Below are 18,880 nucleotides of genomic sequence, written 5' to 3'. Positions count from 1 at the left end.
ACAAACACTCACACACAAACACACACACACTTACAAACACAACACTCACTCACAAACACTCACACACGAGTGCTGGGTGACATAAGCGACCGCGGTCACATAGGGCGATGGAGCCATTCCCGTCATGCACAGCAGTCAGTGAGGCGCCATGCTTCACAAACGGGTACAGCCTGCCGGAATTTCACGGTCGGACGCAATGTCGCTACGTGGCTTTGCCCAATCATTTTTAAAAGTAAGGCAAATTTGAAACCGTGATGCCGAATGACGGCAAAGCAGCCGGCGCCGGCATCCATTTTTTGATGTTGTTATAAAACGCCACCGGTGGTATTAACGGGGCGCGGCCACCAGGCCCACACCGCGAACTTCCACAGCGAGCTCTCGGCGCTGTCGTGGCGCGGCCGCCCGGCACGAAGAGCGGTCGCCGAGCTGAAGGCGGGGCGGATCGAGAGACCTGCCGTGGACGGGGGCGCGCAGCCGGCCCCAACTTTGCAAGCTGTTCACTGTTTCAAGCTTTTTAAATAGGGCTCCAGGAGTGGTGGGTGGCGTGGCGGGTGGGGTGGTGGGTGGCGTGGTGGGTGGGATGGTGGGTGGGGTCGTAGGCGGCGCGGTGGGTGGCGCGGTGGGTGGCGCGGTGGGTGGAACCGTGGGTGGCACGGTGGCGTGGTGGGTGGGTGGGATGGTGGGTCGCGTGGTGGGTGGGGTGGTGGGTGGCGTGGTGAGTGGGGTGGTGGGTGGAACGGTGGGTGGCGCGGTGGGTGGAACCGTGGGTGGCACGGTGGCGTGGTGGGTGGGTGGGATGGTGGGTCGCGTGGTGGGTGGGTGGCGTGGTGGGTGGGTGGTGTGGTGGGTGGGGTGGTGGGTGGCGTGGTGGGTGGGGTAGTGGGTGGAACGGTGGGTGGCACGGTGGCGCGGTGGGCGGCATGGCGGGTGGCACGGCGTACCGCATGTCGATGCGGCAGACGTAGGTGAGCCTGCAGCGTGCGGGCGCCAGCGGCTCGACGAGGTAGCGCGCGTCGTACGTGTGGGCGCGCACGCCGCCGGCCAGGGGCGCCTCCGGCGCCGGCACGGAGACGGCGGCGATGGCGCTGGCGCCGCGCGGGAGGTCGGAGCGCCACGTCCTGCGCACGCCGGAAATCGCGCGGGCGCCGTCGTCAGCGCCGGCAGCATCGGGGGCGGGGGGAGGGAGGGCGGGCGGTGGGACGGAGGGGTGGGATCGACGGCGGGTGGGGAGCCGCACCTGATCAGCACGTGGTCGCGGGTCGGCTGGGGCGCCATCGCGTCCGTGGCGAACTGCACGAGGTCGGTGCGGCCGGCGGCGGCGACGGCGCGGCGCTCCTGCACCAGCCCGTCGTCCCAGAGCGCCCGCTCGTGCAGCACGCGCTGCACCACCTCGCCCACCGGCGCCTCCACCTCCACGCTGGCTCGCCACGCTCGCAGCGGCGCGCCGTCCTCCACCTGCGCCGCCACCGCCGCCACGACCACCACGGATCAGAATCGGAGAAATCCGAAGAGCTATGAAGCTCTTTCCCCCCCCCCCCCCCCCCCCCCCCCCCACGTATGTCCAGTAGGAAAGTTACAATGACAAACACGATAGGAGTGCAAAGCAGAGGAATGTTAAGCTAAAGGTAAAGCTAAAGATAAAGGTAAAGCAAATCAGCGATGACAACGCAGTGGTTTAGCGGGCCGAGGCTGTGAAGCCGGCGAGCTGTAGAATCACATTGCCGGCCACGGCTAACATCGGTGTAGCGTTCCGCATCACGCCGAGAATGTTTGAATGCTTTCAGGATAGTTTCACCGAACACGATATCCGACACGAAGTCCAGCGGGTTATCCATCCAGCAGCTGATTAACAAATAAATAACCGTGCCCTTTACCCCGCATGATCGACGGGCAAACAGACGGGGCGCGGGCAGACAGGTAGGCTGACGGACAGAGAGCTGAAGGGTGGACCGGACGGATGGACAGATCGTCGGGATGGACAGGAGGACGGAGCGGAATGGACGAACGGACGGACGGACGGCCGCAATGGCTGACTGTCTGATGGACGGACGGACGGACAGACGGACTGACTGATGGATGGACGGACTGACTGACTAACGAATGGACTGACTGACTCACTGACAGATGGACGGCCGCACTGGCTGATGTATGGACTGACTGACTGACGGACTGATGTATAGACTGACTGACTCACTGATGGATGGACGGACTGACTTACTGATGGATGGACGGCCGCACTGGCTGATGTATGGACTGACTGACTGACGGACTGATGTATAGACTGACTGACTCACTGATGAATGGACGGACTGACTTACTGATGGATGGACGGCCGCACTGGCTGATAGATGGACTGACTGACGGACGCACGTCCAGGCGGGCGCAATCGAGATGACGATTACGGAGCGAGCGCGGCCCGGTCGCTCTCTGTCTCTCTGTCTCTCTGTCTCCCGCGTGGCTGCCCGCACCTTCCTGTAGGAGAGCTCCACGTGGTGCTCGTGGCTCTGGGCGGCCGTCCAGCCCCTGAACTTGTCCCGCGCCTCCTTGAGCAGCCCCTCGATCCGCTCGTCCAGCGCGGCGCGCAGCTCCGCCGGGTCGCACGGCGCCGGCGCCAGCGCCGCCGGCCACCGCCGGCTTCCCTCCGCCTCCCTATCGGCGTCGCCCTCGCACGACGAGGAGGAGGAGGAGGACGACGAGGAAGAGGAGGAGGAGGCGGCGGAGGAGGAGGGCGACGAGGGGAGGGAGGAGCGGCGAGGCCGGGCGGTGGGCTCGCCGGAGCCCTGGCTCTGCTTCAGCATCTCCGGCGGCACCTGGGGGGGTGGGGGGGGGGGGAGCGGGGGAGTGGGTGGGGGGTGTTATTGGATTTCTCGGATTGTTTAATCTCGCTTCTGCATTCGAGTTACAAGTTAATGACGTGCGTCAAAACAAGTTTGTTTTGAATATTCTTCAAACAAAAACTCTTGTCTATTTATTCGCTTTGCGTATTTATTTTGTCGCTTTCATTCTCCACAACGACACCGATGATAAATTGGTGCCGAATTGGCAGCCCATGCGGTAAAGACGGCAGTGTCGCCGGCACTCGGACGACGAGACACCGCGCATCAAAAAACCGGTCCAGAGTTTGGCTCGTCATGAAACGACGCCGCTGAAACGGGCGCACGACTCCCACGGGGGGGTCGTGCGCGCGGCCGATGGGCTGTGCGTGAATTCTTTAATTTGTTTGTTATTATTTTATTTGCCCTGCGGAGAGAGACGAATATACGCAGGAGCCAGGGCGGGACGGTAGTGCAGGAACTAACGACGCCAATCGACGTCGTTCCCACAATTCGGGTTTTGACGGTCGCCGGTTTGCTCGCCGGCGCATCTCACGGCAAGCGGCGTGCGAACCGCTCCGCGCACCTGAAACAGTTTCTTGCATTCGGAGATCATGTGCGTGAGGCCCTGCGTGGCAGCGAGGTTCTCCGTCAGGTCCTTGTGGTCGGGCTTGCCCATGCTGTGCTTGCGCTGGATGGACCTGTTGTTACGCACGGGGGCACGGCACGAAGACAAAGGGACCACCCCACCACCGTTTAGCCTTAACAGACTGTCGTGGCGAGTGCTGTCAAGCGAGCAGTCGCGCCCGGGTGGGTTGCCAGCGCCACGCCCGGTCGCCTTTGTCTCCCGAGTGGAGATGTTTTTACACACCGCACCAGGTACTCATCTGACGCTGAGTCGACCTAGGGGAGGGCCCCAGGACCGGTTCAGATTATCGTCACTGGGTGTTGGCCGTGAGCGGGAATCGAACTCGGGTCGCCGGGTTCGTAGTGCAGTGTAGTGCTAACCGCTACACGACTGCTCCCCACAATCACACACACATAACAACAACCGCCATTCGCCACTAAGTGGCGGTGACATTACCACGACGCTTGTGCCAGGCCATGTGCACGCTGAGGCCATGTGAAGTGTTGAACGCCCACTGGCAGGTCACGGGGCAGACCCAGGTGCGACTGACTGAGATGACTGAGACGAGTGGCTGATGCACCACCTGTGCCCCCTACTGTGCCAACTTGCTGTGCTTTAGCCACCCGGCGCTCTGCTCATTGTTGTGAGCGTCGCTCCTCCCCCCTCCGTTGTTGTTGGAGGCCGACTCCCTCCAACAACCCAGTAGTGTCCATCACAAGCCTCCTCCACAGAGGCCGATCTTGACACCGCTGGTACCAGTCATCGGCAATTCCACTCAGCTCCACATCCTCCTATACCACATCACTCCATCTCTTCTCTAGCCCGTGACGCGCCTGTTCAGCCCCCTCGATCCGGCCGAACAAAAGCTGTTTATGCATTTGGTAGCTGGGCATGCGTGCTACATGGCCCAGCCAACGCAGCCTTGCCTACCGAAGGAGCTCCTCACACAATCCAGCCTGGTTAAACCCAGGATGGATCGTAGGCAGGCCAGCCTAAATGTTTCTAACCAGCGAAGATGTTCCATTTGGGGTGTCCACGTTTCGCAAGCGTAGAGAAGGGAGGGAATGACTGTGGCCGAGAAGACCTGATGCTTCGTGCGGAGCGACAGACCAGGTAGCTTCCACACAGCGTTACGCAACCGATGAAAAGATATTGCCGCTCGACTGATTCGGAGTGAAACCTCTGCTGTTAAACTGGAGCCGGTCATAAGCACACTTCCCAGGTATGGGAAACTCTCCACTCTCTCCACAACTGCCCCATCACCGATTGGGAGTTGTGGGGGTGGAGTGTCCGATGGTACAAAATACCCAGGCAGGTGCTTAGTTTTGGTGGGGCTGATGGTAAGGCCCCATCACTCTTAGTGGCAAGCTCCAGGTTCAGCAGCAGCGCCTCCAACTCCTTCTCTGAGTGAGCAGCCATTACCAGATCATCGGCATACATAACGTGGTTGAGCAATAGGGAGCCATCCCTTGACTGCGCCCGTGCATCGATCAGCCTCCCATTGTATCTGTACCAGATGGAAATTCCTCCGGTACAGCTATTGAAAACTTAACGAACTACGTGGTCGAAATAAATGTTAAATAATGTGGGAGTCAGAGGACATCCCTGTCGCACCCCAAGGTGTACAGGGAATGGCTCCGACTCCCGGCCACGTAGTTTTACCTTTGCCCCCTCACCATCATGAAGGTCCTTAATGATCGTGAGCAGTGGGTCAGGGACTCCGAAAGCACGAAGAACAACCCAGAGCCCAGGCCTACTGATGGTATCATAGGCCTTGTCCAGGTCAATAAAGCAGAGATGTAGGTCTTGTTGGAATTCTCTACACCTCTACTGTAGCAGACGGACAGAAAATATGGCATCTGTGCAGGACCGCCCTTTCCTGAAACTACATTGGGGCTCTGCAAGCTTCTCCTCAGCGTGCCTGGCAAGGCGATGTTGAATAATCCTTGACAGGACCTTTCCTGGCATACTGAGGAGTGAGATGCCCCTGTAGTTGTTACAGTCTGTGCAGTCCCCTTTCTTAAAGAGGGGGACCACCAGGGCATCTTTCCAATCCTGCGAAACATGTCCAGTGGTCCAGATTGTTGTTATGATGTGATGTAGGGCAGTCTATGCACAAACACCACCCCCCCTTAGCATTTTGCTTTGGAGATCATCTATGCCCGGTGCCTTTCCCGGTCTCAGGCTCTGGATCGCCTTCTGTACTTTCTCAACAGATAGCACCTCAGCCAGCCACTCACAGGGGGTGACTTCTTCCAATATTTGAGGCACCGCAGCCTCAGCAGGGTCATCCCCACTTTGTCCCATGCTGTTTTCCAGGCTAAAGGATTTCCCCTCCCCCATGACCTCACAGAAATGATAAGCAAATCTGCAAACCTGTTCCTGGGGGTTGGAGATTGGATCATCGTTCTTTCCCCTAATGATGTTAATAGGTGTGGCGCTGCAGGTTACTTTTTTATGGAATTAAAGAGCGATTTGTGATCGCGGGCCATTGAGGCAGACTCCATCTCCTCAGCAACCCGCGACCACCAACCATTCTTGCAGCGCCTCACGGCTCTCCAAACCTCCGAGCGAAGGCTGCGGTAAGCCTTCTCATTCTCTGCCATGGGATGCTGCAGGTGATGGGAGTGAGCCTGTCCCTTTTTCTCAGCCAGCCTGAACTCCTCCTCTGTCAGCCAGGGTCTCTGGGGAGGTCTGGACCGTGTGCCCAAAGCAGTCAATGCAACTGCATGAGCCACAGTCCTAAACCTCGCCCATTTCCCCTCGACATCAGGAGGAGTGGGGGACGATGTCAATCCCAGCCGCAAGTGATGATGAAATTCTCACTTGCAACTTTCATCAGTTAGCTGAGACCATGCTACTATGGGTTTGAATGGGGTCCTGGGTGTACATGCACCACTGGAGTGGAAGAATGGCAGGCGCATCTTACAGATGACAAGTCGATGGTCAGTGGGCAGATCAGCTCCACGGTAAGGTCCTGGTGTCAAGGACATGGGCCCGCATCCGCTGTTCCGTCCCGTCACTATGTAGTCCAGCAGACATTCGTGTTTGGACCCGACATGCATCCATAATGTTGCATGGATGCACCGATGCTGGAACTGCGTGTTGGTAAGTACAAGCCCATGGGCTGCACAAAAATCTATCAGCCTCCTGCCGTTGTTATTGAGCAAATTTGGCCCATGCCTTCCAATTACTCCACACCAGGTGCCAGCATCATGACCAACTCGGGCATTAAAGTCACCCAACAAGATGACTCTATCCGAGGGGCCATTTTAGCCAGCACCTGTGACAGGAGGTCATCGAAGGCATCTGACTCATCGGCCTTGCCTGCATCCCTCCACGGATGTTCATCTTCGGTGGGGGCATAAGTAACCAGGACCACCACTCCTCGGCTCTGGTTGATGGGAAGGCGAGGCCAAAGTAGCCTGGGGCTTACAGCTTCCCACACCTCACCGCCACGCTCCCACGCCCCCTTCATTCTTTTGTTCAGAAGAAAAGCCACTCCCTGTTGTTTGGCAGTCTCCTGCCCCAAGTAGAGGTCTGTCCACCCCTCATGGTGGCAAGAGCCAGAGCTGGTCTACTGGACCTTGTGAATACCACAGAAATCCAGGCGGTACCGGTCCAGCTCCCGACAGAGTGGCAGCCTCTCCTCCGCAGTATAGATTCAAACATTTCACGTAGCCATCCGTAATGGCTTTTTGTTGTTTCTGGAGGAGCCCCGAGTGTAAGGATTCAGTCTCCTGGCTCCGCCAAATGGAGTTTAGCTAGGAGACGTCATAGACGCCTGTCCCCCCGGGGCCTCCGGCACAAGCTTAATAAACATTTTACATAGTAGTTTAGTAGTAGGTAATTGAAGGTGGAGGGGTTACCAGCCCCTCACACCTGTGCAGAGTCCCCATTTGGCCGCTGTGGTGGTTACAAACACCATGAAGGGAAAGGCCAATCTACATTGTCCCTCCCCCCATGGCACCGCTCACCACAACGTTTCCATCTGGCACAACGTTGCCATCTGGCACAACGAGGAGGTAGGGGGTTGTTTTTGCCAGACCACACACACACGCATACACACACACTGACACACACGCATACACACACATACACACGCATGCAGACCCAGGCTGGTGAACTCCACTCCCAGCCACCTGATCAACTCGGCGCTGGAGAGGTCGACACGGCCACCGATTCCATCGCTTCCTTCCCGCTGCCAGATCCCAAAGCTGTTTAACAGCTGAAATGCGACCCTCTGCAGTTCACCAACTGCCTCCGGATGGTTGGACGGAAGGACAGATGGAGAGGCTGAGGGGCAGGATTGACAGAGGAACGATCGATCGGATGGAAGGACAGAGGAACGATTGATCGGATTGAAGGATGGACAGAGGAATGATTGATCGGATTGAAGGATGGACAAAGGAACGATCGATCGGATTGAAGGATGGACAGAGGAACGATCGATCGGATGGATGGACAGAGGAACAATCGATCGTATTGATGGATGGACAGAGAAACGATCGATCGGATGGATGGACGGAGGCAAGGACGAACGGCTCGATGAACGGGCCTGACGTGTGGGGGAAGGGGGCAGGGGGGTGGTGGTGGTGGTGGGGGGGGGGGGGGTTGGCTCACCTCGGGGACGAGTGCTCGCGCTTGGCGGTGTTGAGGTGGAAGATGGAGGGCGCCAGGCAGATGGCGAGGTTCCCCGGCGTCATCTGGTTGTCGGCGACGCAGGCGGCGACGTCGCTGAGCAGGAAGAGGAGCGACTGCAGCGCCTCCCGGCTCTCGTCCGGCAGGAGCAGCACGGCGGCCTGCACGGCAGCCAGCCGCTGCTCTTTGGGCACGACTGCGTGCGGACACGCGCATACAAAGACAAAGATCCCCCATATAGCCTTAACAGACTGTAGGGGCAAGTGCTGTTAGCGAGCACCTATGAAGGCCGGTAACGGTACACGAGGGGGTGGGTGGCCAGCACCACGCCCGACCGCCTTTGTCTCCCTAGTGGCAATGTTTACACACTGCACCAGGTACTCATTTGAGGCTGAGTCGACCTAGGGGAGGTGCGCATACGCACACGTACGCACACACGCGCACACACGCATGCGCACACATGCAAGCGCACGCACATACGCACGCACACAACTAGATTTTAGAATACTCCTTGGTTCTTTCAGGTAAAGTCACGTAGTTAGAAATAAAATCAAATAAAACAAATCACGACGTTTTGATTGCAACACAAGCGGTCGTCATCAGGCAAAGGAGTCGGCCTCTAAAGGGAAACTGTTTATAAAGGTTTGGGGATGGGCGTAGCCCAAGTGTATCAGCCACAACACCAGAAGCACGGGCGGTGCACCAGTGCTAATGCAGCAACAATGCCAATGTAGCAGCAATGCCAATGTAGCAACAATGCCAATGTAGCAACAATGCCAATGTAGCAACAATGCCAATGTAGCAACAATGCCAATGTAGCAAATGCCAATGTAGCAACAATGCAGCAACAATGCCAATGCAGCAACAATGCCAATGCAGCAACAATGCCAATGTAGCAACAATGCCAATGCAGCAACAATGCAGCAACAATGCCAATGCAGCAACAATGCCAATGCAGCAACAATGCCAATGCAGCAACAATGCCAATGTAGCAACAATGCCAATGTAGCAACAATGCCAATGCAGCAACAATGCCAATGCAGCAACAATGCCAATGCAGCAACAATGCCAATGTGGCAACAATGCCAATGCAGCAACAATGCCAATGTAGCAACAATGCCAATGTAGCAACAATGCAGCAACAATGCCAATGCAGCAACAATGCCAATGCAGCAACAATGGCAATGTAGCAACAATGCCAATGTAGCAACAATGCCAATGTACCAACAATGCCAATGCAGCAACAATGCCAATGTAGGAACAATGCCAATATAGCAACAATGCAGCAACAATGCCAATGTAGCAACAATGCCAATGTAGCAACAATGTCAATGTGGCAACAATGCCAATGGAGCAACAATGCCAATGTAGCAACAATGCCAATGCAGCAACAATGCCAATGTAGCAACAATGTCAATGTGGCAACAATGCCAATGGAGCAACAATGCCAATGTAGCAACAATGCCAATATAGCAACAATGCAGCAACAATGCCAATGCAGCAACAATGCCAATGCAGCAACAATGCAACAACAATGCAACAACAATGCCAATGCAGCAACAATGCCAATGCAGCAACAATGCCAATGTAGCAACAATGCCAATGTAGCAACAATGCCAATGTAGCAGCCATGCCAATGTAGCAGCAATGCCAATGAAGCAATAATGCCAAATGCTGGGGATGCGGGGGGACTAGTACCCGGCAGATATGATGGAACAACCATAAAGAGTTAAGGCTTTGGTTAATAACATCCTTCCAATGATTGCTCAATTTGTATCAAAAGCTTCAAATCAAGATAGATTTTAGAACTCGCGTCGCTCTTCACAGGCGGCCACCGACACGCTCCGGCCCAGGGCCAGCCGACCTCCATCCCTCAGCCGGGCGCCCAACGAACTTGACCGACCATTTAACATTTTAAATAAAACCCATTATTTTTAAGCAACGCTCCCCCGGACGTAAGAACTCATCGCAAGGCTGAATTCTCCGCTCCTGGGCGAGCGCGCTACGTGGGAGGAGTTACGTTGCGTCCGATGGAACGGCGCCCAACCAAACTCGACGACCCGTGAGGTGTCAGACGAAGCTCGGATTTCTTCCCGTCCAAAGGACTTGTGTAACTTGAGCGAGGCGGCGGGGGGCTGGGGGGAAGGGGGGCAGCGGACGGGTGGCAGCGCAGACACTGAAAGCGACTCACGGCAACAAGGAGCCCAGGTTCGATTCCCGACTTGGGAGTTTCGCATTCTCTAAGCCCCTGCTCTGCAACGGGTTTCATGCCGGGTTTTCCAGCACTTTCCTCCTCCCCCCATAGCGACAAAAAATGGGCGCACGCATGCACGGACACACAACAACAACAACCGCCATTCGCCACTAAGTGGCGGTGACGTCACCACGACGCTTGTGCCAAGCCATGTGGACCCTGAGGCCACGTGAAGTGTCGAACACCCGCTGGCAGGAGGTCACGGGGCAGACCCAGGTGCCACGGGTTGGACACACGCACACATGCACACACGCATGCACGGACGCACGCATGCACGGACACACGCACACGCATGCACGGACACACACACGCACACACGCATGCTTTGACACACGCACGCACGCACACACGGAAACACGCACGCAACGAATCACCGGCGTCGGCCAAAACTAGGGCCCCTGCACTACCGACGTTTAAGCTGCGCATCCATCCGCAGGCGGTCGCCGGCAGGCTCCGACTGCACGTGAACTCCACACGCTGGCGCCGGGCACCGCGGCCGTGGCGTCAACGGGCGACCGGCGCGCCGCCGACCGCCGCCGGTGCCTTGCGTGCCGCACGCGGCGGCTCTCTGTGTGCCGCCCATCGCTCCCATCCCTCTGATCGCTCCCAACACTCCCAACACTCGCGACGCTCCCAACGCTCGCAACGCTCGCAACACTCCCAATACTCCCAACGCTCGCAACGCTCCCAACGCTCGCAACGCTCGCAACACTCGCAACACTCCCGACGCTCCCAACGCTCGCAACACTCTCAACACTCGCGACACTCCCAACGCTCCCAACGCTCCCAACGCTCGCGACGCTCCCAACACTCCCAACACTCCCAACACTCGCAACACTCGCAACGCTCCCGACGCTCGTCCGCAAAGCGCCCGCCCGCCCGCCGGCGCCGCGACCCGCCACGCACACTGGTGGATGAGCAGGAAGGTGTCGGACAGCTTGCTGGTGAGCAGCGGCTCGGGGAGGTCACGGAAGTACTGCTTGAGCAAGTCGGCGACGTCGTACGCCGACTGCTCGCTGTAGTCGACGCCCTCGGGCGACGCCTCGTTCATCTGCCGCAGGGCCTCGATGCGCGACTTGACGCCGCACTTGCGGAAGAGGCCGACCTGCGGCGGCGGGGGGGGGGGGGGGGGGGGGCGAGGCGGTGGGAGAGGTCAGGGGTCAGGGGCGAGGGGTCGGGGCGGCGTCTCCACGTCGGTCCACGCGAGCCTCGCGACCGCGCCGTGACCGCGCCGAAACTCCGGGGAGCGCGAACCCGGCCCCCTCACCTGGTCCCGGCCGTGGTTGCGCAGGTGCCGCATGGCCTGCTGGATGCTCTGGGGGAGCGGCTGGCCCGTGCGCTGGGCGTTGACGAGCAACGGCACCCCGAACACGGCCTTGTCGCGGTAGTCCGGGGCGCGGGCCCTCTTCATGAAGCGAGGCACGGCCCTGCGGCACGCGCGCAGAGAGAGGGACAGAGAGATGGCAGCTTTCAGGCCGCACGTCCGCGTGTCGCGTCGCCGGGCGACAAGTCAGGGGCACCTCGCCTACAGCCGGTGGCCCTGCCGCCGCCCGGTAGGGGGCGATGGGCGAGCGCCGCTTCCTGCGTGCGTGCGTCATCCCACCGGCGTCACTGTGGAATCACGCAACGGTTCGACTCGCTGCGAATGAGGACAGGTTCAGATAATCGTCACCGGTGTTGGCCGTGAGTGTGAATCGAACCCGGGTCACCGGGTTCGTAGCGCAGCGCGCTAACCGCTACACTACCGTGTGTGCCAGACACACACACACGGGACACACGGACACACACACGGGGACACACACACACGGGGACAACAACAACAACAACCGCCATTCGCCACTAAGTGGCGGTGACGTCACCACGACGCTTGTGCCAGGCTATGTGCACCCTGAGGCCACGTGAAGTGTCGAACGCCCGCTGGCAGGAGGTCACGGGGACACACACACACACACACGGACACACACACACACGGGGATACACACACACACACACGCGCGCGCGCGCGAGCTCGTGGCCGGAGGGGTTGAGCGGCCCGCTCTCTCACCAGTTCCAGCCGTGCTTGTTGGAGGGCGAGTGCTTCTCGATGAGCGCCGTGAGTCGCAGCAGGGCGAACCTCTGCAGCAGGTTGAGCTGCGCCGCCGACTGCGCGTGCAGCTGCAGCGCGGCCGAGCCGGCGCGGGGGCAGTGCGAGTGCTGGAAGCTCGGCCAGCGCAGGCGAGCGCGCCTACGCGGCGGCAGGGAGACACAGAGGCACCGCCGTGTAGCCTCCGCAGGCCGTTTGGGGGAGGCAAAGTGCTGCGAGCGGGCGGCAGCACCGTGGGGCGCAAGTGGGGAGTGTGGACGGCACCGCGGGCCGGGATAGCCCTTTGTCTCCCCAGTGGCGATGTTTGCAACACACCGCGCACCAGGTACTCGTTTGAGGCCGAGTCGACCTAGGGGAGGCCCAGGACCAGTTCAGATAATCGTCACCGGTGTTGGCCGTGAGCGGGAATCGAACTCGGGTCGCCGGGTTCATAGCGCAGCGCGCTAACCGCTACTCCTGTATGCCTATGTGTGTGTCTCTCTCTGTATGTCTGTCTCTCTCTGTGTGTCCAAGTTTACTAGGCCTGTTTTCTCATTCATTTGTACCTGATGATGATGGTTGCTTGTGTTGCAATCGAAACGTCGTATTCTATTACTATTTAATTTCATTTCTTTCTACGTGACTTTACCGAAAGAACCAAAGAGAAATTCCTGCAGTCGCGAAAGCTTCAAATCTAGTTTGGTTAAGTTTTACACCGTGCCTCAGGATAGGATGTAGACTATTTGTGAGCTTGCACTCGATCCTAACCCCGCCCCCCCCACCCCCCAAATACCTTCTGAGAGACGGTGACTCCGAGCTCCGTGCACACGCCGTTCAAACTCTCCGTCACCGGCACAAGACGGCGCTCACGCACGCAGGCCGCTCACGCACGCAGGCCGCGGGTGCGTTGGGAGCCGCTTACCGGTTTGGCCTCGTGAGCGACGCCCCCACGCCCGAGTCCCTCCGCTCCCGCGCAGCGCCGCCCTCCGCGTCGTCCAGCTCCGGTAGCGACTCCGCAGCCGGCACCGGCGCCGCCGCGTCGCCTCTCCGCCCCGCGCTCTCCCCGCCGGACTCGGCTCCCTCCGCCGCCGAGCCGAGCGACGGCGCCGAGCCGGACTGGGCCTCGGAGAGTCGGCGCCCGCCACCGGCGCCCTCCGTCACCTCGAGCTCGCTCCACACCTGGCGCGTCCACGAGTCCACCGACCGCTGCATGTCGGCCACGTGCGACAGCAGCGCGTCGAAGCCGCTGAACGCTCCTCCGCCGGCGCCGCCGGCGGCGTCCGCGTCGGAGAGGTCCCCGGCGCCACCGCCGCCACCGCCGCCGCCGCACGGCACGTTGTCGTAGAGGCTCAGGCGGCTGCCCGTGGAGCCGAACGAGCTGCTGCGCTGGCGGCGGCATCGCCGGTGCTGCCCGCCGAGGCTGCCGTAGCCGTGCTGGTGCTGGAAGGGGTGCCGGGCGCGGCGGGAACCGGAGGCCGGCAGGGACTCGCGCGACGCGTCCGTGCCGTCGCCGTCGTGACGGGCGTCCCCGAGCCGGCCCCCGAGGAGGAACCCCCCCCCGCCGTCGCCGAACCGCCCGCCGGCGCAGCCCGGCCCTTGGCCCATGGGCGAGAGGCTCTCGCTGGAGAGCGCGCGCGGGAACGTGCCGGGCTTGTGGTCGAGCGGCAGGTGGAACGCGAGGCTCTCCTGCGAGCGCGACGCCGCGCCGTTACGCCGGTTGCGCTCGGCGATGGCCGCCAGGCTGAAGTCGTCCCCCCGGTCGTCTCGGCGCCCCCCCGCCACCCCCGCGGGCCTCCCGCCGCCGTCCCCGGCCGCGTCGGCGAGCCCGGGGCGGCGCTCTTCTTCCAGGAGCGGCGCGGGGCCGCCGATGACGAGAGCCTCCTTGCGCGAGGGCGCCGGCGCCGGCACCGCCTTGCGCTGCCGCTGCTTGCGAAGGCGCAGGTTCTCGACGCGCTTGAGCAGGCTCTTGGCCTTGGAGCGGTGCTTCTCGTCCGCCGGGGAGGCGCCCGGCAGCTCGCGGCCGAGGACCTCGCGCGCCAGCGCCGCGGGCAGCGTGCTCGCGCCGAAGTCGCGCATGGCTCGGCCGTCTCTCTCCGCCGCCGTCGCCGCCGACGACGCCGAAGACGACGACGATTTCGCCGGGGAGGGGCCGGGATCGGCGGCGAGGCCGCCGGGGTCCGAACCGAACGCTGCGCCGCCCGCCGGGCGCTCGGGTCGCGCCGTCCTTCCGGGGGCGGCGTCCGCCGCGGCTTTGCCGCCGCCCTTCGCGAGCGCCGACAGCGTCTCGAGCGGCTCGCTTGGCGCCGCGATCGGTGCAATCGGCGCGATCGGCACACCCGGCGTGCCCGGCGTGCCCGGCTGGTCGACGCGCGACCAGCGCCGGCTCGAGCGCTCGAAGGTCCACTTGCCGCTCAGCGCGCACTGCTCATCCTCGTCGGAGTCGTCGCCCTGCGGTAGAGAGCCGCCGGGTTAACGGCACGGCCGTAGGCGGTGGTCGGATCGCAGCGACGGGAACGACCCGCCGAGGCCGCAGGCGCCAAAAAACGCGTCGAGCTGCAACACTCTCGCAACGTTTCCATCGTGTCGCCGAAGCTCAAAGAGGGGAAAATAAAACGCTGACCTATCCCGAGTCTAAACGTAACGCTACGGCGCGTGTATATAACGCCGACGGGCGCTGCGGTAAAACTTTACCAGTTGTAATTAAACAATTTTCGTTTTAGAATTCAGTATTGGGAGTAGCGTGCACAACTGTACTCTTTGGTTCTTTCGGTAAAGTTACGTATGGAAAAAATTAATTAAAAATGTAATAAAATAAAACAAAATTGAAAGCAACTAAATTAAATCACGACGTTTCGGAGACAAGAGAAACTTCAGATCTAGAATCGTGCACAACTGCTAAACTATTAAACTGCTAAACATTATTTTTAATTAACCACGTAGCACTTTTTCAAAAGCGACCTGGCCATCACAAATGACAGCTCAAGGAAGTGGAATCATCATCATCATCATCACGTGGAAATGTATTGCAGCCAAAAACTCTAAACGCCCTTTTTTAAATGTGGAGGGAAACACCGGAGGACCGGGAGAAAAATCCACCGGGAGAGAGACACGCAAACTTCAGGGGTCGGGATCGAACCCACGACCTTCTGTGTACCAGGCGAGGTAGTTAACATCTCCTAGACACCGTGATGATGATGAGAGAGACGCGCAAACTCTAAATATACAGCAGGCGTCGTCAGGGTCGGGATCGAACCCACGACCTCCTGTGTACCAGGCGAGGTAGTTAACATTTCCTAGACACCGTGATGATGATGAGAGAGAGAGAGAGACACGCAAACTCTAAATATACAGCAGGCGTCGTCATGGTCGGGATCGAACCCACGACCTCCTGCGTACCAGGCGAGGTAGTTAACATCTCCTAGCCATCGTAGCGCCCCTAAGAGGGTGGTGAGGTTACTCTGGGCTGCTGGGCCGAGCGGCCTGGTGGGGGGGGCCCAGGGGGAGAGGGGGACTGGGGCGATGTGGCGGTGCGTGGGGGTTGCGGTCTCGGGCGGGGTGACGTCGCCCCGCGGTGAGACGGGGGGGGGGGTCGGGGCCCATGGGGGACTCACTCTCTTCCTGAGCGGGGTCGTGTCGATTCTCATCGAGGCCCACTTGTTAAGGGCATTGAGCCGTCTGCAGACCAAAATTCACAAACGAAGGAGGTGAGATTCAAGAGCAAACAACAACAAACAACAACAACAAACAACAACAACAACAAACAACAACAAACAACAACAACAGCAGCAGCAGCCAATCCGGACACGGCGGCGGTGGCGGCGGCCAGCAGCGGAGCGAAACGTCGGACGTCGCGTCCGACGACGCCGTGGCCCCACGGACCCCAGGTGAGCGAAGCCGAAGAGCCGGCGAATGATGGGAGCCGCCCGATGGGCGCCGCGCGTCCGCTTGGCGTCGTGAAGCCGGAGCTTGACCGACGTGCGAGCTCTCGCGCTCCGCCCAGGGAGCTCTCCCGCGGGGAGCCGGCCCGGCCCGTCGCTGGCCGAGCGGCCGACGTTTGGCCACCGGCGGCACCCCTCGCGAGCGAGCCCGCCAAAGTGGCGGCGGCAGCGGTACTAGAAGTCGCGTGCTCGGATCAGAACTTTCCCTTTGCTTGCCCTCCCGCCCCGCTGCAGTGAAACGTGAGCGCGCGATTCTTACGCCGGAGCTGCGCCCATACTCGTCGCGAACACGTCCCGACAGAGGGCCAAGGGGGCGATTGTTGGCAGCTGCCATGCGGCTCGTCCGTGGGTTCCCCACCGAAACTCAGGAAGCTGAGCCGCACATTCGCAGTTCCTTCGAGCCGGTGGTGTGGATAAGGCCGAGCGCTCTGACACGCGACGCGCACATCTGTTCATCGCGTCGCGCCGTTCAATCGACCGCGCGACGGGGGGGGGAGTTGGCGAGGAATGGAGGAGAGGGAGGGAGGGGAGGGAGGGTGGAGAGGGAGGGAGGGTGGAGGGAGGGGGGGGAGTGTGGAGGGAGGGGGGAGGGAGGAGAGCAGAGGGAGGAGAGGGAGGGAGGGAGGGGAGGGAGGAGAGGGAGGGAGGGGGGAGAGGGAGGGAGGAGAAGGAGCAGAGGGAGCAAGAATAAGGAAGGACAGGGAGGGAAGGGAGGGGAGGGGAGGGAGGGAGGAGATGGAGGGAGGGAGGGTGGAGGGAGGGGGGAGGGAGGGAGCAGACAGAGGGAGGAGACGGAGAGAGAGGAGGGAGGGGAGGGAGGAGATGGAGGGAGGGTAGAGGGAGGGTGGAGGGAGGGTGGAGGGAGGGGGTAGGGAGGGAGGAGACGGAGGGAGGGAGGCTCGTTAGCGGCGTGCGCTGGTCGCAATTATTGAACGAACTTCCGACGCAGCGTGGAACCGCTGCCGCCGGGGGTGCCCGGGTGAAGCGAATTCATGAACAATCCGGATGAAGCGCCACACGCACGGCGTGCTCCACGCCCCTCGCGCACCACAAGCGGGCCGCCCACACAACGGGACAGGAAGCCGAGCGCTTTGTGTTCACGCACGGCGCGGAGGGAGTTCGCCGGGTCGCCTGCGCGGGGCTGTTGGGGCGAGCGCCGCTACGAGCGAGCGAGCGGCGGCGCCTACTACGAAGGCCGGGACGGCGCACGACGGGCGTGGAGCCGGCCACGCCACGCCACGCCCGGGGCCGCCTTTGTCTCCCCGGTGTGGACTAATGCGGACGGTCTGACGGGGACGGACGAGAGCGCGAATGAACAAACCCCTCGAAAAATCTTCGTCTGGAAAGTGCTCAGAAAGCGCTTTGATGTTGGGAGGAACGATGCCAGAGGAACAAAACAAAACAAAAAAAACGCACACCGTGCTTCCTCTGCTCCCGCTGCGGCGAGAGGCCGCGATCACGCACGGCGTTACCGCCACGGAATTGCCACCACGGAATTGCCACCACGGAATTGCCACCACGGCGTTGCCACCGCGAGGCGTTGCCACCGCGAGGCGTCGCGTCCCGTGAAAATCGCGTCCACGCACCGACCCGAGCGTTCGTGCCCGAGGCGTGGCGGTGGCGCGCCGGGCGACGATGGGAGGGGGCTGCCCTCACCTGCACAGAGATTCAAACGAATCCCAGTCGAGAAAGTCGTGGTCACGTTCCACAGCGGCGATGTCAATGGGGAACTGCGAATCTGCAAAGCAGGAGGACGACGGCAAATGAATGTGTGGCTCACTGTGCGAGCCCTCGCGTATCCAGAAGTTGTGCACTCGTGACAACGCAGGTTAAAAAGGGTTGCGCGTTTATAGATGCACGTGCTTACCTGCTTAACGTTGCACCGGTTGGTGGATTGACATCAATTCTTAATTTCATGGTTGAAACAATAATGTGTAGTTTAATATACAAGCAGTCCTCGACTCACCAACACACCGCCCTCACGAACACCCCGCACTCACGAACACCCCGCACTCACGAACACCCCGCACTCACCAACACCCCGCACTCACGAACACCCCGCACTCACGAACACCCCGCACTTACGATCCAACTTCCATGAAATTACCATCAGCCCCACCAAAACGAAGCACCTGCCTGGGTATTTTGTACCATCGGACACTCCACCCCCACAACTCCCAATCGGTGTTGGGGCAGTTGTGGAGAGAGTGGAGAGTTTCCCATACCTGGGCAGTGTGCTTATGACCGGCTCCAGTTTAACAGCAGAGGTCTCACTCCGAATCAGTCGAGCGGCAATATCTTTTCATCGGTTGCGTAACGCTGTGTGGAAGCTACCTGGTCTGTCGCTCCGCACGGTCATTCCCTCCCTTCTCTACGCTTGCGAAACGTGGACCCCCCTAATGGAACATCTTCGCCGGTTAGAAACATTTAGGCTGGCCTGCCTACGATCCATCCTGGGTTTAACCAGACTGGATTGTGTGAGGAGCTCACAAATCCTTGAAAGATCTGGGCAAGGTCCCATCGGTGAGCTCCTCCGGCAGGCAA

At 60.2% G+C, this 18,880-nt stretch overlaps 1 protein-coding gene across 7 annotated transcripts in view; it reads right to left on the bottom strand.

Annotated features, from left to right (window-relative positions):
• The window catches only part of LOC116955741 (rho GTPase-activating protein 7-like), a 212,098-nt gene that overhangs the window by 11,232 nt on the left and 181,986 nt on the right, over positions 1 to 18,880 (bottom strand). For all 7 annotated transcript variants that reach the window (XM_076053536.1, XM_076053535.1, XM_032977011.2 and 4 more), the window contains 11 exons: positions 17,993 to 18,074; positions 16,010 to 16,073; positions 13,321 to 14,846; positions 12,381 to 12,560; positions 11,604 to 11,763; positions 11,243 to 11,441; positions 8,065 to 8,278; positions 3,400 to 3,514; positions 2,469 to 2,810; positions 1,238 to 1,455; positions 942 to 1,118 (listed from right to left, as the gene is read on the bottom strand). In XM_076053536.1, the coding sequence (XP_075909651.1) occupies positions 942 to 1,118; positions 1,238 to 1,455; positions 2,469 to 2,810; positions 3,400 to 3,514; positions 8,065 to 8,278; positions 11,243 to 11,441; positions 11,604 to 11,763; positions 12,381 to 12,560; positions 13,321 to 14,846; positions 16,010 to 16,073; positions 17,993 to 18,074 (3,277 nt within the window). The remainder of the gene's footprint in view (positions 1 to 941; positions 1,119 to 1,237; positions 1,456 to 2,468; positions 2,811 to 3,399; positions 3,515 to 8,064; positions 8,279 to 11,242; positions 11,442 to 11,603; positions 11,764 to 12,380; positions 12,561 to 13,320; positions 14,847 to 16,009; positions 16,074 to 17,992; positions 18,075 to 18,880) is intronic.

This window comes from Petromyzon marinus, chromosome 61 (assembly GCF_048934315.1).
Source record: "Petromyzon marinus isolate PM22_M1 ecotype Great Lakes invasive population chromosome 61, UKy_Petmar_22M1.pri1.0, whole genome shotgun sequence".
Lineage (NCBI taxonomy): Eukaryota > Metazoa > Chordata > Hyperoartia > Petromyzontiformes > Petromyzontidae > Petromyzon > Petromyzon marinus.
The sequence above is the reverse complement of the archived record's forward strand: the minus strand, read 5'-3'. Positions and strand labels throughout refer to the sequence as shown.